The 20,723-nt window shown below is 50.4% G+C and overlaps 1 protein-coding gene across 1 annotated transcript; it reads right to left on the minus strand.

The window, feature by feature from the left end:
• Positions 1-11,712: 11,712 nt before the first annotated feature.
• On the minus strand, positions 11,713-20,276 carry CUNH1orf115 (chromosome unknown C1orf115 homolog). Its single transcript, XM_036277525.1, has 2 exons — positions 19,986-20,276; positions 11,713-13,266 (listed from the first exon to the last, which is right to left on the minus strand). Exons 1-2 carry the CDS (start codon positions 20,274-20,276, stop codon positions 13,147-13,149), a joined length of 411 nt encoding a protein of 136 aa, XP_036133418.1. The 3' UTR covers positions 11,713-13,146.
• Between the last annotated feature and the right edge of the window lie 447 nt (positions 20,277-20,723).

Here is a 20,723-nt window from a genome sequence, read left to right on the forward strand (position 1 = left end):
AGGCTGATGCTCCAACCGCTGAGCCAAACTGGCCAGGGCTCTTTTTCTTTGTATTATTACTTGTTTATTTTTTCTTTATTTTATTTTATTATTGTTTTTCCATCACGGCCTGTTTCTCTTTCGCAGCTGCACTCAAACAGGCTATTTAGTGAACAGTGGATTATCTTAGACAAGTTCAAGTGTGAGGTCATTCGTTTATTTTTCAAACATTGTCCTCTATGCTTTGGCCCAGTTCTCGGAGAGCTTAAGGAGGCAGCCAGTGGCCACCTCTCAAATCCGGATCGGTCACCAGCTGGAAAATCGGGGGGGGGGGGGGCGGAGGAGGAAAGGGAGCCAGAACAGTGAAGCTCCCTTTAGTTGTTTCTTTATAAAGTGAAACTCAAAACCGGCCTGAATTTCCCCCCAAACAGCCCGTTTGAAATCCCAGGCCAGTGAAATCTGCCTTTTCAATAAATACACTTTCTCATCATGCTCAGTGGCCAAGACTTGGGCTTCCTCTCCAAGCACGATGTTGAGACAGGGTCTGGGCAGACTCACACCCGACCCCTTTGCCTCGCCGCCGCTGGACGGGCTCAGGGCCCTCCCTCGACAGCCTGCTGTCTGAGCGAACTTACGTACATAACGTGCCAACTTAAAAAAACACAACAAGTAAGTCTCTTTAGGTCCTTCGGGTCCTTGCGCAAAATATATGCTGGGTTTCTGTGACATTCCAGAATCCCTATGGTGTATCTGAATTTGCATGCCTGTGAGTATCTAGAGTTAAAGTAATAATAATGGCAATAATCATAACACCTTGCATTTTGCAGGACTTTACAGGGTAACGTGACATTCAGTGAGGTGTCTATCTCTAAAGTCCCCATGAAGGCGCACCTGGCTGGCTCAGTCCATAGAGCGTGAGCCTCTTGTCAAGTCCCAATGGAGAGGAGTGATCAAGGTAAATGCACCCCGGTTGAGAATCTGCCTTTGAGCCTTTTAAGGTAGAAAGTCTAACTTTTCAGAGTCCAAGAGTCAGCTGGGCTCCGGGAGAGGACAGTTGCTAACAAGGTTCACAAGAGACTGATGGTAAAGACATCCATGCCATTTTCTTCAGTCACAATCAGAAATACCTCTGCACACCCACAGGCTGATGCAGCCCTGTGACCACTACCTCCTCTTCCCCCAGGGAGAACACCCAGCTCACCTGGTGACTGGGGCCAGCCAGGAGACACACCCGGATTGTGTTAGAGTTGGGGGTCTGTGGTCCGGATACCCAGCCCTAGAAATTCTGACCTGAGAGCCCAGAAGGCCCCGAGGGAGACAGGTACAGCGACAGACTGTTGTCCAGTCATCCTGCCCTGATGTGCACTGGACGCTGGTTTTCAGTCTTGAACAGTGACCGGGGACGAGTCTCTGATCTCAAGGATCCAGGAGCCTGTGAGGAATTCTATCAGTAAACAACTAGGTTACTAGGAGAAAGCAGCTGGAAGAGGGGAGGGGAAGGGGGCTCTTGAAACCCACTGGACACTGGGTGCCCACTGCAGACAAAGACGCCGAGGCCAGACTGACGAGGGACATTTTGCTAAATGGAGGCGGGGGGTTGGGGGGGTGGGGGAGACAGAGAACCAGCTGAATTCATTACAGGCTCAGAAGCAGAGGGCAAAGTCTGGGTGTAGGGAGAGGACTGGGAATAAACAGGACCAGATGGGAGAAAGAATTACACTGTGTAGAAAGGAATGTGGACTTCATCCAGAGGATTGGAAAAAAAAACCGAGTAACATCATTTACTGATAAGAAGAGAAACTGGGTGGCTGGGAACACGGGGGAGAGGCGGAAACTTTTCAGTCCTACACACATTTGTACCTTTTCATTCTGAACCATGAGAATTATTCTTTATTCCCCAAATTCAAAATTATTTTAAAAGATATTTAAAAAGCATCCTACTTACAATCAGTCTGGCTATGTCCTAGGCTCTGGGTAAGCAAAACAGACAGGAAACTTACCCCACCAGCTTCTAATCTGTGAGGTGTTTTCAAAGCTTTATATTTTTGGGTAGATTTCAAAAGGTATATAAAGACATAATTGTAACATATGCAAAGTGATTGTTATACTAAAGATATAGTATATATCTCTATATATACTGTGTAGAGAGGGGGTAGGCAGCTTACTATGCCTAAAGGCTTGGGGAGGTATATGTCAACAGGGTTTTGGTGGGAGGTAACATGTGAACTGGGTTTTGAAGCCTGCATAGGAGTTTTTGTTTTTTTTTAAGGGAAAAGTGAGGAAGAGCACTTTAAAGAGAAATAAAATCTTCTGAAAAAATCTGACGTGTACTTGGAGGGAAATAGTTTGGAGTGGGGGTCAGGGCAGCATAGGAAATTGGAGGCGGTGGGGATTTCAGGCAGGATGAGGCCAAATTGTCCAGGCTTTGCATGTTGAAATAAGGAATATGAATTTCTTCCCAAAAAAGTTCAAATACACCCGCATGGTCATTGGTATTCTGGAAGCTGGTGAATATGTACCTTCAGGGTAATTGATTTATTTTCCCAAATAACAGGGGAGAAAACATTAACAAAAAGAATTTTTGTATTTTGAGTTTCCCTCCCATACTTTGACCTGAAACCTCCTAGAAAACAAAACAAGAACAGCCAGTGTAACTCACTGGTTGAGCATCCTCCCCAAGCACCAGGAAGAAACCCGTGGATTGCAGGCTCGATCCCCAGTAGGGGGCATGCAGGAGGCAGCCCATCTATGTTTCTATCTCTCCCTCTCCCTTCCTCTCTTTGAAAACAAAAATATATCTTTTTAATGAAGTAAATTAAAAAATCAGGATAACAACAAATATAAATGGGAAGCTTTTTCTTTTTCCTCCTTGTCAAATATGTTCATAGTTGTGACTTTCCTATTTTCTATATATAACATGTTCCTGTTACCAAGACGATTCCCCGTTTATGAGTCAGGATCAACTAGTATTAATGTTTCATCTTTTCCATAGAAATCAAGGCTTCCTGGGGGTTCGCAGCTTCGAACTTTGGCTTACCTCCTGTTTTCTTTGGCTTTTACAGTTGGTTTTGTTTTTATTTGTCTTTGGTTTTTTTCAATAGGGAAGTTCCTAGCCTGTCTTGAAAAACCAAAATATCTGGTCATGTGAGATCCGTATTCTTCATGACAACAAGCAGCTGGACCTGATGGGAGCCTGTCCCCTGTGAGCATCACCTCCTTCCCCCCGGTAACACCCCATTTCCCTCCCTCCCTGAGTCCAACCCCAGCAGCTCTTGGGTCCATGGGGCCTTTCCCAAGCAGTCGCTCCAGATTTCCACCAGGGGGCGCTGCCACCAGCGTTTTGGAGAGAAGGGCGGGGAGGAAGTGCTGGCCCCTGATTCTTTGGGGCAGAGAAAGGAAGTGCTCCTTTCCTTCCTGCGGAGTAAATCCCAAGGCACAGCTTCCCTTGACCCAACTCAGTGAAGAGTCAGGACTAAGAGTCGCTTGGAGGCCAAGGATTTTGAAATGCAATGGGGAGAAGCAAAGCCACACTTTGTACTGCTCCTGGCATCCGAACAATACGCTGGGCTCCCTACAAGTCTACGAGCCAGAATGTTATTTGATTCTCACCACAATCCCGAATCTCACCTGAGGGCCCCCACCCAGCGAGGAAGAGGCGGGTCCCCACCAGGGTGGCTTCCCACACCTGCCCTTTGTGGAAGGAGGAGGGGCAGACGCCCTGGAGGGAGATAGGTGTACATGCTACGGCTCGAGGAAGGACAGGCCAGAAGAAGAAAGTTGAGGTGTGTGTCCCAGCAAACGTCTTCACTGTAAAGTGACCATCCTTCCTTGGGCGTCCACCTGTATATCTTGGGCACAGGAAAATCTCAACTGATACTTGATCCATAAATAGATGCTTCAAGGAATTTCTTGGGATGGGAAGTTCACCTAGATCCCTTCGAGATCAAGGGCAAAGTTTTGGGGGCTTAAGTTGATGACCCTGAGGGCCAGGGACCTTCTCACCTCTGGCCAACCCGGTCCCCCAATCCCCTTCGATGACCACGACTGCCTGTCTTTGCAGCTTTGATTTCTGAGGATGTTATCAGCCAGGATGCAGGATCCCGCTTCCTCTCTCCCTTCTTGGTTGCTTTTTCTCGCGATTGTTTTCCTTGGCTGCCGCCCGGAGATCAGCCTTTTATCTCAGCGGCGTGTGCACGGCTCAGAGCAGGGAGGAAGGCCTGTCCTCCCTCCGACCCCACAGAGCTAGCATACAGAGCGCCTCCTCACCCCTAGTGACTCCAAAACCACCCCCATTTCCCAGGCTCCCTTTCATTCTATTTATTTATTAACCTGCCAAAGCCTTGAACATCTTGAACGTGGGCAGAAAGCTGCCCACATTTCCCAGGGAGAGGGAATTCCACAGAGTCCTCCAAACTGTTTGGGCCAGTTGTCACTGTGGAAGCCACCCAAAGTCTAGTATGAAGACCACCTGGACGCCCAGCACCAGGTGGGGGGTGCTGGAGGAGAAGAAAAGCAATTCCAAGGGGTGGGGTTTGGCATCTGCAGGACCTGAGCTGTCCCCAGTAGGGCTCCATGCACTCATGAGGCCTCTGTCTCCATTTCCAAGTTTCAATCACGGGGGTGACGACATCTGCGTCATCGTGTGGTTATGGGGATGAAACCGCATGTGGACTAAACACCTAGCAAGGTTTTTCTGCTGCAGGGTGTGCCTTTCCTCCACACAGCACATGCCCCCAGGCCCCAGGTCCTGGAATGTGCCCTTCAGCGGACTCCAAGGCCAGGAGAGACCCAGGGGGAGTGTCCTGCAGGTCCCCGCCTCCCCGAGAGGCCAAGGTCAGGGACCGGGCCAGTTACAACTGCCCGGCTCCCAGGTAACGATGGCAACAGCGGCTCAGGAAATGTGTCGCTGCGGCAGAAAACTCCAGGTCTCGGGTTTGTACATTGTATTTCTGGCCCAGCAGAGAGGTGTTGTATAAATTCAACAGCAGCCTTGGCCTTGAGCTTAAAAGACTTTGGGCATTATGCCAGCCCCCCACTGCCACCCCCAGCTGGTGGCTTCTGTGTTCAAGGCCACACAGCAAAGTGCTTTCCTGAATCTCTGCCTAGTGCTCAGATGACTTCCTGGGGCTGAGAGCAGGAGGGAGGGACCTGGACCCCTTCTCCTCTGCCCTGTGTTGCCAAAGGTGGTTCTCGATTTCCCACCAGGCAGGAGACAGCCCCTGCCCCAGGGCCCCTGAAGACCTCCTGGCCCTGGCCCTCAGTGGGCTGCAGGCCTGCGGCTCCAAACTGATTTGTTGAATAAATGAATGAACACCGATAAGAGGCTCCTTGGGTGATGAACAAATGTGCAGTTTGCCCCCCCCACCCCCCCGGTTCTCAGTTGTTATGACTGAGTTAGTAGGTCCCTGTGCATTTGCAATGAGCGAGGTTGGAGACCCCTGCCAACCCTCCTGGGAGACCCCAGGGGCTTCCCATTGGTCCTCAGGCAGCCTGTTGATCCCATGAACGCTGTGTGCTGGGCGAACTGACAGGACGTCCAAATAACCCTCGGGAGTAGATACTATTTGTTGTACAGATGAAACCAAAACACAGCCTGCAGTTCAAAGGAGTCGGGGAACTTGACACAGCTCACACAGCTGGAGGACTTGAAGCCAGGGTATGCCAACCCTTCCTATTACAGAGGGTGGCCTCCTGCTAGCTTGGGGGCTTTAGCATGTGGCCCCTGGGTCCTGGGGAGAGTGATGGAGGGCTGGCTCCTTGGGACACAGTTACTAGTCAGTGAGAATAGTAACCGCACCAAGGAAGTGTGGCAAAATATTCAGCCACACGGACTTAGGCGACAGGTCCCTTCCCCAGTGCAGCCGCCATGTCCTCCCCTGTACCTTGACCTTGGCAAGTTAGCAGGTGAGCAATCTCGGCATCTCAAACATCCAGAGGTGAGGGGCTGGCAAGCACCTCGACTCTTCTTCCGGAGCCTTTCTAGCTTCTTGGATCCCAGGACTACTGGGACGGAGACTGCAAACTGGCTGCGACTCCGTTTCAAGCTTCCCTCTTCCACACGGTCACGGCGGTGACAATGCCAAACCCCCGGTGCTCTCAATGATTAGAGACCAGTAGGCCAGTCAGGGAAAGACACATGAAAAAGATCCCACTCAGATGGGAATCTAATGAACAAAACAAACTAACAAACAAAACAGAAACAGGCTCATAGATAGAGAACAGACTGCCAGCCGTCAGAGCAGAGGGGGGTAGGGGGACTGGATGAAAAAGGTGAAGGGATTAAGCAAAAACAACAAAAAACAGACAGTGTGGTGGTTACTAGAGGGAAAGGGGCTGGGGGAGGTGGAAGAGGTTAAAGGGGGAATAAATGGTGATGGAAGGAGACTTACTTGAGGTGGTGAACACACCATAGAATATATAGATGATGGAGTATAGAATTGTACCCCTGAAACCTATATCATTTTATTAACCACTGTCACTCCAATAAATTCAACAACAAAAATATGTGGTAAGAGAAAATTCCAAAATGGCGGTGGAGTGAATGGAAGCTACACAGACTGTCTCCCAGGACCAAACTGGAATTACAACTAAAATAAAGACAAATCATCAGGAAAAAGCAACAGAAAAGCAGCTTGCGAGGACCATATAACCAGGGACACTGACTCGAACCTGGTAGGATTGCAGAGGCGTGAGAGGGGGGATGGGAGCCCATGGACAGCAGCGGCCTTAGCTGTGAGCAGCACCCTCAGGTTAATCTCCCAAGTGGTTTCACAGCATGAAGCCAGGGCAGACACTGAAATAGCCACAGCCACTCACCTTGGGCTCCGGCAGAGGGAGGGTGGGCGGACTGGGCTGGAACTGTGTGGGGACACTCAGGATGTGGAGGGTGCTCAGAGCTTTTGCTAAGTTGCAGCCATGCAGGACGGTGGCCATCTTTCTCCTTCCCAGGGCTCTGGGGAGAGACGGCGGCCCCTCCCTCAGAGATTCAACCCCACCCAGGTGGGCCATTGAAATGCAAATTGAGGCTCATTAACAACCAGCATCTGCCCCACCCTCGGGAAATCCCCTTATGCTGAACACCTGACGAGTTTTTCATTCAACTGAGAAACCAAGGCTCTTCAAATAACTGCTACTGATAGCCTCCAGGCAGAAAGCTGGAGGATAACTGAACCATTCTTGGGCTAGCAACTCTAACCAGGAAAGTAAGACTTGACAGTAGTATTTAACGTGGGTCCTCCCTGGCTCATCCAAACTAAAGAGAGGGAGCCACAAACAGCAGAACACCAACACCCACAGGGAAAATTTGGCAGGCTCCAAAGCCCACTGTGATAGCCAAAATGGTGAAACAAAAAAACAAACGCCAAATGAAAGAACAAGAGACCTCTACCGAGGATGAGATAAATGTGGAGCAGTTAGGCAAGTTAATAGAGCTAGAATTTGGAGCCATGATCTTGAGGAAGCTCAAAAGTATAAGTAAGGACATAAATGCCATAAGTAAAGACATAGAAATGTTGAAAATCAACCAATTGGAAATTAAAAACCACCAAGAAGAAATGAGGAATGACATATCAGAGATAAAGAACACATTGGAAGGTCTAAACAGCGGAGTAGAGGAAGCTGAGGACCGGATCAATGAATTAGAAGACAGGGTAGAAAAAAATCAACCAATCAGAAAACCAAAGGGAAAAAACAATTAAATGTGATATACCACATAAATAAAATGAAGAATAAAACCACATGATCATATCAATAGATGCTGAGAAAGCATTTGACAAAATCCAGCATCCATTTCTGATAAAAATGCTCAGCAATGTGGGAATAGAGGGATCATCTCTCGACATAATAAAAGTCATATATGAAAGAGCTACAGCCAACATCATGGGCAGAAACTAAAAGCATTTCCCTTAAGAACAGGACCAAGACAGGGATGCCCACATTCGCCACTCTTATTTAACAGTACTGGAAGTCTTAGCCACAGCAATCAGACATGAAGAAAAAATAAAAGGGATCCAAACTGCAAAGGAGGAAGTGAAACTGTCATTATTTGCAGATGACATGATACTATACATAGAAAACCCTAAAGACTCCATCAAAAATCTACTAGACTTAATAAATGAAATTGGCAAAGTAGCAGGATACAAAATTAACATCAAGAAATCAATAGCATTCTTATACACCAATGATGAACTCACAGAAAGAGAAACTGAAAAAACAATCCCATTTACCATTGTCACAAAAAAATTAAGATACCTAGGAATAAACTTAACCAAAGAAGTGAAGAACCTATTTGCAGAAAACTACAGGACATTGAAAAAAGAAATAGAGGAAGATATTAAAAAGTGGAAGCACATACCTTGCTCATGGATTGGAAGAATTAACATCATTAAAATGTCCATATTACCCAAAGCAATCTATAGATTCAATGCAATCCCCATCAAAATACCAACGACATATTTCACAGAACTAGAACAAATACTTCAAAAGTTCATATGGAACCAAAAAAGACCCCAAATAGCCACAGCGATTTTGAAAAAGAAGGACAAAGTAGGTAGGATCAGATTACCAGATTTCAGGTTATACTACCAAGCCACTGTAATCAAAACAGCCTGGTACTGGCACAAGGGCATATAGACCAGTGGAACAGAACAGAGAACCCAGAAATGGACCCAAAACATTATGCTCAATTAATATTTGACAAAGGAGGCAAGAGCATACAATGGAGTAAAGACAGCCTCTTTAATAAATGGTGTTGGGAAAATTGGACAGCTACATTCAAAGAAATGAAACTAGACCATCAACTTACAGTGTACAGAAGAAAAAACTCAAAATGGATAAAAGACTTAAATGTGACCCATGAATCCATAAAAATCCTAGAAGAAACTGTAGGCAAAGAATTTTGGATATCATACGTAGCAGAATTTTCACTGATACATCACCTAAGGCAACAGAAACAAAGGGAAAATGTACACATGGAACTACATCAAACCAAAAAGCTTCTGCACAGCAAAAGAAACAACCATCAAAATGGAAAGGCAACCCACTGTATGGGAGAACATCATTGCCAATGATACATCAGATAAGGGGTTAATTTCCAAAATATATAGAGTACTCGTACAACTCAACAAAAGGAAGACAAAGAACCCAATTAAAAAATGGGCAGAGGAGCTGAATCGACACCTCTCCAAACAGGACATACAAATGGCTAAGAGACATATAAAGAAATGCTCAACATCACTAATCATCAGAGAGATGCACATTAAAACAACAATGAGGTATCACCTCACACCTGTCAGAATGGCCGCCATCAACAAATCATCAAACAACAAGTGTTGGCGAGGGTGTGGAGAAGAGGGGACTCTAGTACACTGCTGGTGGGAATGCAGACTGGTGCAGCCACTATGGAAAACAATATGGTGTTACCTCAAAAAAGTAAAAATTGAACTTCCATTTAAACCAGTGATCCTGCTTCTAGGAATACAGTATACCCTAAGAAGCCTGAAACACCAATCCGAAAGAATATATGTACCCCCTGTTCATAGCAGCACTATTTACAATATCTAAGATCTGGAAACAGCTCAAGTGTCCATCAGTAGATGAATGGATAAAAAAGCAGTGGTACATATACCCAATGGAGTACTATGCAGCTGTAAAAAAGAAAGATCTCTTATCCTTTGAGACGACATAGAGGGACCTGGAAAGTATTATCCTAAGCGAAATAAGCCAAGCAGAAAAAGACAAATATCACATGATCTCACTTATTTGTGGAACATTATGAACATAACAGTCTGAGAAATAGGGTAGACCCAGAGATGTGGAAGTAGGGTACAGACTGACAACCCTCAGAAGAGGGGGTGGTGGGGGGAGGGAAGAGATAAACCACAGAACTTATATGCATGTACGCATAACTGATGGACATGGACAACAAAGCCAGGGACAGGGTGGGGGCGATGGGGAGGAGGGTAAAAAAGGAGAAATATCTGTAACAAAAATAAAATTTAAAAAAATTAATTAATTAATTTAAAAAATATATGTGTTAAATAAGAGATAAACATGCATAGTGTTTTTTCCAATGGTTAAGTCCCCTGCAAAAAACAAAAACAAATAAAAGATGCTATCACACCCCTTTCTACTTCTGCAGCAATTCTAAACCTCTCACAGGACACAGAACAAATGGTTTCTCTCCCTGTGGGTGGAGCGAACCTGGACGAGGTGGCTCCCTGTGGACTGGAAGAGCCCGGGTCAGGAAGGGTGAGCTCTTGGCTCTGTGAGTCAGTACTTTGCCCTGATTTTAGGTCTGCTCTGAACCGGACACATTGGTTTACAGCCTCGTGAACAGGTTATGCAAGCGGCATCACCCGAGAAACACCTTTAAAGAAAGCAACGCCCGTCCCGGAGGTGGTGAAGTCTGATCCTAATTGGTGTCTCTCGATGGAGTTGCAGGGTGGGAGGCACCAGCTCCCTGAGCAGGACTCAGTGAGTGGGCACCTGGCAGCTCCCCTCAGCCCTGCTCAGGCCAGACCCCAGGCTCCCACCTTGGGGTCCCTGGCAGTTGCAAACAGTAGCAGTCCCTGGGGGCCCGCGTGTCCCAGTTCACAGAGAGCAATAGCTCCTTCAGTCTTCTAAGCTCCTTGTGGAAAATCTCTAAATCCAGATCTGGGCTTCTGGAAAATTCTAGAGAATGGCCCCACCTTTAACAGCCAAGCAGAGTGCCAGGTGAGTCGGTCTCTCTCCCTGCCCCTGGGCCTCGCAGCTACACTGGGCCCCCCTGGCTTGTGTCATGGAGCCCCGACTGCCCCACCTGCTGTTTGAAGTCCTCAGACCTGGCTGGGCGCTGCGGGCATCTCTCTGAGTCTAAGGCAAGGCTAGAATGCGACGTGGCAAGAAATCTTCACGCACACGAAATTCAACCAACTGGGAGTTTAATTTACACAATTGGGCAAGAAAAGGATACAAAAGCAGCCTGGAAGTCCAACATAGAAAAGCTCTAACACTCCGTTCTCAGTAGGGTGTGGCCCCGGACATGACAAAGAAACCAAAGAGAAAGAAAAGGCATAAGAAGTTGCCTGCAACACGGGTGGCCCATGGCGGAGTAAATGTCTGCTCAGGCTGGGCAACAGGCCGAGGTTCAACGTCCGTCCCATCACCCTGGCTCCTGGGACAGTCTCTGTGAGGTTTCGACTTTTGACATTTCTGGGTTAATTCTTAACCAGACTTCTAGAAGTTCAGAGCCAAATGCTCTTGGCTTGACGGTCTCTCCAACATAGGGGGCGGGGGCTGGTGGGGAAGGTCTCATTGCACGGGCCTCAGCATCTCTTGTGTCTTCCTGCGCTCGGTTCTATTTCCCCAGAGACTCAGCAGGCTTCTCTGGGGTGCTCAGCATCCCTAGGCCCCCGGGGAGGGGCGTCCTCCCAGCCCACCACAGGCTCCCTCCCGAGCCCCTTCCTCTGACCAGCAGGCTCCACTCCCCCAGTTAACTCCGCTTTGCTTTTTCTTCCCTGGACATCTCCCCCTGCCCAGCGCCCAGTGTGGCCGGGCAAGCTCTAATTATCGTACACGTGTGAAAATGGGCCGTTATCAACGTTCATCTTTGGGGCTCAAGCAAGGACATTGGCTTGCTCTTTTCCTCTCAGATAGTAATGCTGCAGGAACTGGATCCGCGTGCCTCTCACCATGAGCCTCCGGAACCAGAAGCTTCCCGGCTACAACGTCCTCCTCCAGCCATTCCTTCTTCTGTCTGTCCTCCCGCTTTCTCTGCTCCCCAATGCCCCTGACCGGGCTTCCCTGGTGAGACAAGAGCACCGAGGCCTCCTTTGCATGGCCTGGAAACTTCTAGGGGCAACGAGTCGGTGTTGCCACTGACCCTACAGACTGAGCAGCAGTCACTGTTTTGGACTTGGGGAGATTCTGGAAACAAAGTCAGGACAGTGGCCAGTCGTGGGGGTTGGCAGAGGGCCTGGGATGAGGAACCTCCTATTTCTTCTACCTCCCTGTTGCAGTGATCGCAAGTCAATTAATGGGTCATCCTGGGGGTGTGTCCCTACCACGCTCACCCTAACCTGTGAATCCAGGTGAGCTGTGGTCAGTGTGAGCAGCACAGAGGAAAGGGAGCTACCAAGGCAGACAATGTGAGCTCACGACAAGCTTCCCCGGACTCCTTCCCGGAGCTGATAACCCAGGTCTGGGTCCTGTATCTCCACTTCTCGTCCAACGCCCTTCTTGCCTCGTCTCTACTTCCTTCATATCAGTCTCCCACGTTCTGGTTCCTTCTCTAAATCACGCACGTCCATTTCCAGATGTAGTATCTCCCTTGCTCCCAAAGCAAAGCTCCCTTCGATGGCTTGGCACAGAGAGGCTGAGCCGATGCTGCTGGGAACCGAGTCAGGAGGTCCCTGACATCGGCCACACGTGAGCAGGCGAGCCCGGCGGCCCCCAACATGTGGGCACATCAGCCCCCAGGAGCTCTGCCTCACCAACCTTGCCACCTCGAAGCCTGTTCCTGAACTTTCCCGTCTTCCTCCCCTCACCCCTCTGCACATTCCTGTCACTCTGACAGTGACAAGCTTTTATCTACTTTAAACAGTCACGACACATTGTCAACACCGTATCAAAGTGCCATAGTCTTCAAAGAGATTTCTCTTCCTTCCTTCTTCCCAAGCCTGTAATTAAACTCCTGGTGACAACGGGTGGAGGGAGATGGGGGACATGTCTTAATAAGCAAACTGTTCCTCTGGTGCCCTCAGAACTGGGTGCTGAGGGCCGTGAGCACCTGTGAGCCTGCGACCTTCCCAGCACAACACAGCAAATGACCTCCCTCCAGGTGTAAATCCCCCGCCCACCACTGTGCTGCCCACCAGAGCGCACCGGTCAAGGGCTGCCTCCTTCCCAGAAGAGTCCAGGGTGAGCAGACTTCACTCTGATCCCAAACCTAACACGAGCCGAATTCTCTGCGGGATTGTCCAGCGGAGCCACCCGTGTCCAAGCGACATGGAAAGCTCAGCATTTGGGCGGAGGTGTCCCATTCCCAACACTCATCTGATTCAGCGAGAAAGACTTTTTTCTTCCAAGTGCTATATGGCTTCAAGTCGGAGATGCTTCTGCATTCGCACGACGCCCAGATGGAGGCCTCCATCCATCGCTCTGAAGGCGTCTGGCCCCCAGCAGCTCCCCCTAGCGGACAAATGACACCACGCTGGTGGCCACTCCGAAAGGGGCGGAGTAGGCCGCTGCAAAGCCCTGCAGGCCGAGGATCAGGTAGTGGCATCCTTTGGTGATCACCTTGCCAACATTCTGTTTAGGAGTCAAGACAAAAGCAAAGAAATCCGTTAGGCAACTTTGGCACAAAGGTGACATACCCAAAGAATCAGCTGCTTCATTGTCCCGGGGCAAAGGAGCAAGTTGAGGTAAGTACGATGTTTGTCTCACCCCCAGCCCAGCCTGGGGACGTGCACTCAGGACGTGCAGAGTGCTTCCAAGCTGCACGTATTTCCACAGCATTCCCAGATCTTGGAGACAGCAGAGAGGCTGCTGACTCGAAGACCGAAACAGTTTCGTTTTCTTTAACCAGAGCCGACTCGTCTTCCCTGTTCCAGCGAAGTGACCAGATCCTATGAAGGCAGAATGTTGTCCCTTATTCACCTTACCCAAAGCCACCCTGTCCTCTCTCTACCTGAGGACATATTCCTGTCCGACTCACACACTTGTCCCTTAAAGTCTCTGATTGCTGCCCTGGCCGGTTTGGCTCAGCGGATAGAGACAGCAGACCAGAGAGTCCCGGTTCGGTTCCCGCTAAGGGCACTACCTAGGTTGCAGTTCGTCCCTGGCCCCAGTTGGGGTCGTGTGGGTGGCAGCCAGTTGATGTGTCTCTCTCACATCCATGTTTCTTTCTCCCTCTCTCCCTCCCTCTCTATCTGAAGATAAATACAAAAAAAAAAAAAATGTCCTTGAGGATTAAAAAAAAATCTCCGATGGCTGCATCCGGAGAAGTCTGTGGTTCAGACAGTTAGGAAATCCTTAGGGGTAAGTACTGCACCATACTTTCCCGATCGCCATTCTTCCTCCTTTTCTTCACGACCCGATGCTAGACAGGGGCAGGGATTCCGATGGGGTCACACAGGAACTCTGAGACCACCACCAGTGGGGTCTCGTTGTCACCCCGATCTTGCTGTCCTCATCCCCAACTTCCCTCATCGTCCTTAATGATGTCAGTGTTCACGTTGGTGACCCGGACCTCATTATCCAGTTGTCTCTCAGCCCGAGAACATATCCAGCACCACTGACCAGGTGACCCGGCTTCGCAGGAAATCCCTGGGCGGGATCACACACCGCACTCTGGCCTCCGACACAGCCTGGCAAGACCGCCCGTCTGCCCAGTGGGCTGCCTTCCCCTCTCTCCCAGGGACTATTTCGTACCTTTTTCTTCCTCCGCAGATCTCTCCACCTCCGACATGTGCACACACACACACACACACACAGTCTCCATGCCCTCATTAGGTGACCCCACTTCAGCTTTCACCGGGAAGGTCAGAAGTCATGAGGGACCCCACTTAGCTTCCTATCACTGTCTACAAGCTCCCGCTGACCCAGCTTCTCCCATCTCCCCCGTGTGCCAGGGCAGACAATGGCCTGTTCCCCCGAGGCCATTCCTGTGACACCTGCTGTCACTGCCCTGTCACCTAGGCACTGGCTCTCCGCTCTTCAGAACTGTCCTCTCCTGCTCCCATTAGCTGATGCAGACGCTTGGGTATCACCTTGCTCCACATCCTTCCCGGGGTCCTGCCCAGGTCTCCTCTTTCCTTCACACCGAGCCCACAGGCAGAGCGGTCCCACCTACCGTCTCTGCTCCGGCCTCCTACTCAGCCCACCAGGACTGCTGGACCGTGGCTGACCCGCCACGCTGCCTGGTCCGGCGACTCCTGTCTGCCTTCCTCCCCCGCCTCTCAGCAGCTTTGGACACGCCTCGTGACACCGCCACTGGCCTCTTCGATGTCATATTCTCTTGGTTTCCCCCACCTCCCAGGCAGCTGGTCCTCAGTCTTCTTTACTACATTATCCTTCCTTCCAAACTAAAATGGAAGAAACTAAAACTGAGTTTCTTCCAAACTCAGTCCCAGGCCCCCTCCCTTCCTCCCTCTCTTCTTTTTTTCTTTCCTTACTGGCCAGTAATCTCTCCCTAGGTGGTCTCATCCGTTTGCAGTGACAAGTATTTCCTGAATGCTGATGACTCCCCAATTCACACCTTTGGCTCAGACTCAACTACTCAGCTCTCTGCGTGGGGCGTCCACTTTGTGCGACCTCATGCATGTTCTGGCACATCCCCCTGCTGCACGGGGCAAATAACGCTGACGTGGGAAGGCTACAGTCTGTTCCTGGGGCCCTGGCCATCGGGCTCCAACAGGAAGACCTGCAGAGGAGTTAAGTGTATCTGTGGATAGTCCCGGCTGGATTGGTTCAGCGGTTAGAGCATTGGCCTGCGAACCAAAGAGTCCCGGGTTTGACTGTGGTCAAGGGCACGGACCTCGGTTGCGGTTTGGTCCCCAGCCCTGGTCGGGGTCGTGCAGGAGGCAACCCATCGATGTCTCTCTCACATCGATGTTTCTCTCCCCCCGCCCCCACCTCCCACTCTATCTGAAGATAAATGGAAAAATACCCTCAGGTGAGGATTTAAAAAATAAAAAAAAATAAAAAAAGATGTGTCTGTGGATACACAGCTGGCAAGAGGTGGAGCTGACGTTCAACCCCGAAGAAACCAAAGACACCGCGTCTCAGGGCCCGGTCCTCCCTGCCCTGCCTACACTCTCCCTAATGAAGGCAGGCTGCAGCCTGGCAACCAACTGCTTGCGGTCTGGGCTTACGCTCCAGCTCCATCACCGCTTTGCTCTGCTTGGCCTCAGTTTGCTCCCGTAAAATGGGAATGTGTAGTAACCACCTCGTGGGTTGTTAGGAGAATTAAATGCGTTTATACAATGAAGGCACGAAGGACAGTGCCTGGCACAGCTGTAGGCAGTTATTCTGCTGTAAAATGACATTGGCCTCTTTTTAGTCCATAGTACTGTAGGTTCGTGGTGGTAACATGTAAATCTACGGTGTTTTGTTCCCCGTTCAAGAAAGTTTCTGAAGAGGAGACGTTCCTAGGATCACTCTCATAACAACAGAATGAGGGAGGGGACTTGACACTGGACCAACAGCACTCAGAAAGGGCCTGGGGGTGTCCTTTATCACCCTGAGGCCGAAGAAGAGCTTTGGCTGAGCCAGGTCACATCGATAGCTCTCTAGTCACGGATCCCTGCGACACTGCCAAGTTGACTTCTCAATGAGACGGCGGGGTGCAGGCACCTGCGTGTGCGTGTGTGTGCGTGTGTGTGTTTTCAGCGTGATGTTGCTGAGCGGCACATCTCTACACATGTGTAATAAGATTCAGTGGGAGAATTTTACTTGCAAGAATGACAAAACTGTCCTTGGGGAGCGAGTCTCACAGTCAAGAGCATCCTTCATGAGCAGGGCTGCCCTGATCCCAGAGGGCTGCACTCAACCCGACCTTTGGGGCGCTTGTACCTCCAAGTGCCTCAGCCTGCTGTTCTGAAAAAGCTGCCTGTCACTTCATCGTTGCAATGTAGAAAGAAAGACAAAACGCTACTAAAATAGCTCATTAGCGGGAACACTGTCAAAGTACAGATTTGAGAGAACGAGAGACAAAGACATGGAAACATCCAACAATGGTCAATTCTGTGTCATTCGAGAGAGAGATCTGGAAGTCTTTGATCTCAGTGGAGCTTTTGACCCAAATAATCTGTCTGAGGGGTGGAGGGATGTGGGGGAACATGGGAGAGTGTGGCCGGTTGAATAATGCCCCCCAAGATGTCCACGTCCTAATCCCCAGAATCAAGGGACTTTGCAGCCCTGGCCAGTGTGGCTCAGTTGGGCATCGTCCTGTGCACTGAAAAGTTGCCAGTTCAATTCCCAGTCAGGACACATGCCTAGGTTGTGGGCTTGATCCCTGGTTGGGGGTATGCAGAAGGCAGCCGATAGATGTTTCTCTCTCACATCAGTGTTTCTCTCTCTTTCTCCCTCTCCATTCCCTCCTCTAAAAATCAATAAAACAACTTTTTCAAAACATAAAGGGACTTTGTAGATGTAATTAAATTAAGGGTCTTGAGATAGGAGATTATCTAGGTTATCCAGGTGGGCCCAGTCATTAGAAGAATCCTTATATCCTTATAAAACTCCACGCAAGGACCACAGTCCTCAGAAGAGGGGTGCAGGAGGAGGCAGATGGGAGCAGAGGGAGAGAAAGAAAGAGGTTTGCAGATGCTACTGGCTGTGATGATGGAGAAAGGGGACCTCTGGAGCTGGAAAGAGCAATGGGTTGTTCCCTGAAGCTTCCAGAAGGAACTGATGGCTGTAACTCAGGGGGACTGATTTTGGACTTCTGCGCTGCTGAACTGTGGAGGATAAATGTGTGTTGTCTTAAACCACTCCACTTGTGGGCATTTGTCCCGGCTGTCACAGGAAACCAACACAAGGAGTGAGGCTTCTTGGGGTTCCTCGGGACTCAGCTGACCCCCAGTGCGTCAGGACCCCCAGTGATGTCGGGACCCCCTGCCTCCCCCTCCCAGTTTCAGCAAGGGAACCATCTCTCATCAAAGCTCACTTTCCCCTGAGTATAAAGATGAACCTTCCATTGTGACATTCTGCCAGGACGCAGGTATAGAGCTGAGGTGGACAGTCAGCTACAGGGGCTGAGTTTTTAAATTAGAGCTCATTAAAAAGTCATCAGAAAGGAAACATGGGGCCTCTCCTCCACCTCCTGAGCCCCAGTTACAAAGCCCTTGACACATGCCACATGACCTGTGTGTGCGTTCACTCATTTACCCCTTACCGCAACCCTAATGTTAGTCCATGGGACAGATGGGGAAACCGAGGCAGAAGGAGGTGCGCATAGCCCGAGATCACACAACCAATAGGTGGCCGGGCAGTCTGGCTCCCCTGCCCATATTCTTATCCACTGCTTAGAACATGGTGAGATTTGTCTCCCCCTTGAGCTAAAGTTTATTCCACACCCTGTGTCCTTTCTCCAACTCTTGCCTAGCTGCTCTATGATCAAAATTTACTTTCCTTACCCACACCTCTTCCGTGTCTCTCTGGATTTACTTCTTCTGGATCTTTTATAGAAATAGAATTATACATACATACAATATGTGACCTTGTAAGTCTGGCTTCTTTCACTTAGTGTAAGGTTTCAGAGGTTCATCTGTGTTAATAGCATGTATCGGTATTTCATTCTTCTTAAGGACGAATAATATTCCATCGTATGTATGTATCACATTTTGTTTATTCATTTATCAGTTGATGAACATTTGGGTTGTTTTTACCTTTTGGCTATTGTCAATAATGTTGCTATGAATGTGTGTGTGTGTGTGTGTGTGTGTGTGTACACCTGTTTTCAGTTCTTTGGGGTATATACCTAGGCATGGAATTACTGGATCATAGGCAGATCTGTATTTTATTTTCTGAGGAACTGCCAAATTGTTTTCCTCACCATCTGCACCATTTCATATTCCCACCAGCAATTCACAAAAATTCTTCTCCACATCCAGGCCAACCCTTGCTATTTTCTGTGTTGTGTGTGCATGTGTGTGTGTTGATGATGCTAACCATCCTAGTGGGTGTGAAGTAGTACCTCATTGTTAACCTGTGAAACCTTAACTCACCCTTCTGTGCCCAGTCTCCACATCATCCTGGATTTGAAAACATCCCTGACTTTACAGCCTCACCCCTGAGAACTCTGCCTGGGTCGGAACCACTCGGCCCCAGCTGTGCCTAGAGAGGTGGGCTTCTCCAGGCCGGGCTGCATCGTACCCATTTTTCTCTCTAGTGCTTAGCACAGTGCCTGGCACATAGTCCAAACCCCAAAACATCTTCTGAGCCAGCTCTGAGCTGAGATTTCCACATCATCAGTTCACAATTTGCTGAGAGGCGAATGATGGCTTCTTTGTGCTCAGCTGGAGCCAGGAGGAGATGATGAGTCCTAGCACGACCCTGAGCCTGCAAGTCCCAGCTTTATCGTTTTTATTGTTGTTTTACAACTGCCTGCTTGTATACTGCTCCCAAAGCTGCTGACGTGCCTTCAGAGAGGATGATGAACCTAAGTATGGAGACTGGCTGCTTTCAGGTATGATAAGGGCCACTGGAGGACACAGATCCCTGGACAATAAATCAGATGAGGCCTTTGGCCACGATGCCATTAATTTGAGATTTTCTTCTGGGCTGTGGTGTCCAGCCCCAGGGAGCAAGGGCAGCTGTTGCTTCCAGGCTGACCTCCAGACAGAAACTGTCCTTTTATCCCAAATTCATATCCATTCTTTCTTCTTCTCTCTGCCTCTCCACCCCCCACTCCTACCCCAGGTAATTGGCAGTGTACAGGCCCCAGAGCACACAGATAACTGTGCATCTTTGGGAATTTGTCCAGCTCCTGGGCCCTTGACATAACCTTGGGAATATTTGGGGCAATGACTCAAACAATTCTCAGCTGTGGGATATCCCGGAGGAGATATTTCCAGGAACAGATAAACCGAGCTGCAACTCAATACCTTCTAACTGAGTCACTTTCTACGAGCCCCGCCCATGCCTCAGTATTCCCACCTGTAAAAGGGGACGCCGACTTCTGCCCTGCACACCACCCAAGGGAGTGTCAGACGCATCTGGAATAAGAACCAGCTGGCTAAGCGACCCTCGGGGCTGGCATTAGCCAGCCGGCGGCGGGGTAGCAAGTACACGGGTGCCCAGTGACACCTCTGCTTCAGTTTCTGTCGTTACTTGAGACTTTCCCCTCACTTCCCAGCTCACGAATGCTGGAGAGAGGGTGGCCGTGGGGGCTGCAGGGGGCCCGGGGAGCCCAGAGAGGCTGAGCGCCGTCACATGGCGGGGACCGGACTCCAGCTTCGCATCGGGTCAGCTGGAAGCCGGGGTGGGCGCCCCGCACCCGGCGCCCCGGGCAGTGGCGGGCCTACCTTGCCGTACTTCTTCAGCTTCTGCCGGTGCTTCTTCTTGGGCTTGTCGCCGGGCGCCGGCTCCTCCAGCGGCTCGTAGTGCTCGGGCAGGGCGGCCAGGTGCACCCGCCGCGCGCTCCGGGCCCCCGGGCGCCCCGCGCCGGCCGCGCCCTCGGCCGCCGCGTCGTCCAGCTCCAGGTGCTCCAGGATGGCGTTGGCCTCCTCGTCCCCCGCCCGCCGCCCCCGCCCCCGGGCCCCGCGGCGCGGGAGGCCGCTCGCCACCTTGCTCCGGAGCCTGGCTCCCACCGTCATGATGCCGCGGCCCCTCCGCGAAGGTCCGGGTGTGGACGCGCCAACCTTTGCTCCCCGCCCCGCCCGCGGCACCACCCCGCAGCCCGCCCCGTCCGGCCGGCGGGGGCTTGAGGTCGCAGCGCCCCCTGGCCGTGGGGCCCGGGGTTGCAGCGGCTGCACCGGCCTGGCCTGGGCCGACCAGCGCGCTCAGCCCACCCGCACCTCCACCGGCCACGGCGCGGGGGACACCCACGTTCCACCGCACTTGCCACGAAATAAATGCACTTCGAATGATGAGACTTCCTCTGCCCACGTGCAACCTGGCAGGACGATGACAGTAGTAAAAACGATTCTACTCAGGGCTGGGAAACGGACGGCCAGGGTCCTGACAGTGCAGTATTCATGGGCGCACACTGGGGTCACGCTTTGGGAAGGCAACCAGGACGGAGTGATCAAGAGGCCTGGAAA

This window comes from Molossus molossus, unplaced genomic scaffold, assembly GCF_014108415.1.
Source record: "Molossus molossus isolate mMolMol1 unplaced genomic scaffold, mMolMol1.p scaffold_m16_p_23, whole genome shotgun sequence".
In the NCBI taxonomy this organism is placed as follows: domain Eukaryota; kingdom Metazoa; phylum Chordata; class Mammalia; order Chiroptera; family Molossidae; genus Molossus; species Molossus molossus.

What these genes read in the sequence shown, in the direction of transcription:
- CUNH1orf115 (XM_036277525.1), bottom strand. Translation starts at nt 20,276, where the DNA reads ATGACGGTGGGAGCCAGGCTCCGGAGCAAGGTGGCGAGCGGCCTCCCG. An exon ending in AGCTGAAGAAGTACGGCAAG is followed by an intron (nt 13,267 to 19,985) that starts GTAGGCCCGCCA and finishes ACTCCTAAACAG; the next exon opens with AATGTTGGCAAGGTGATCAC.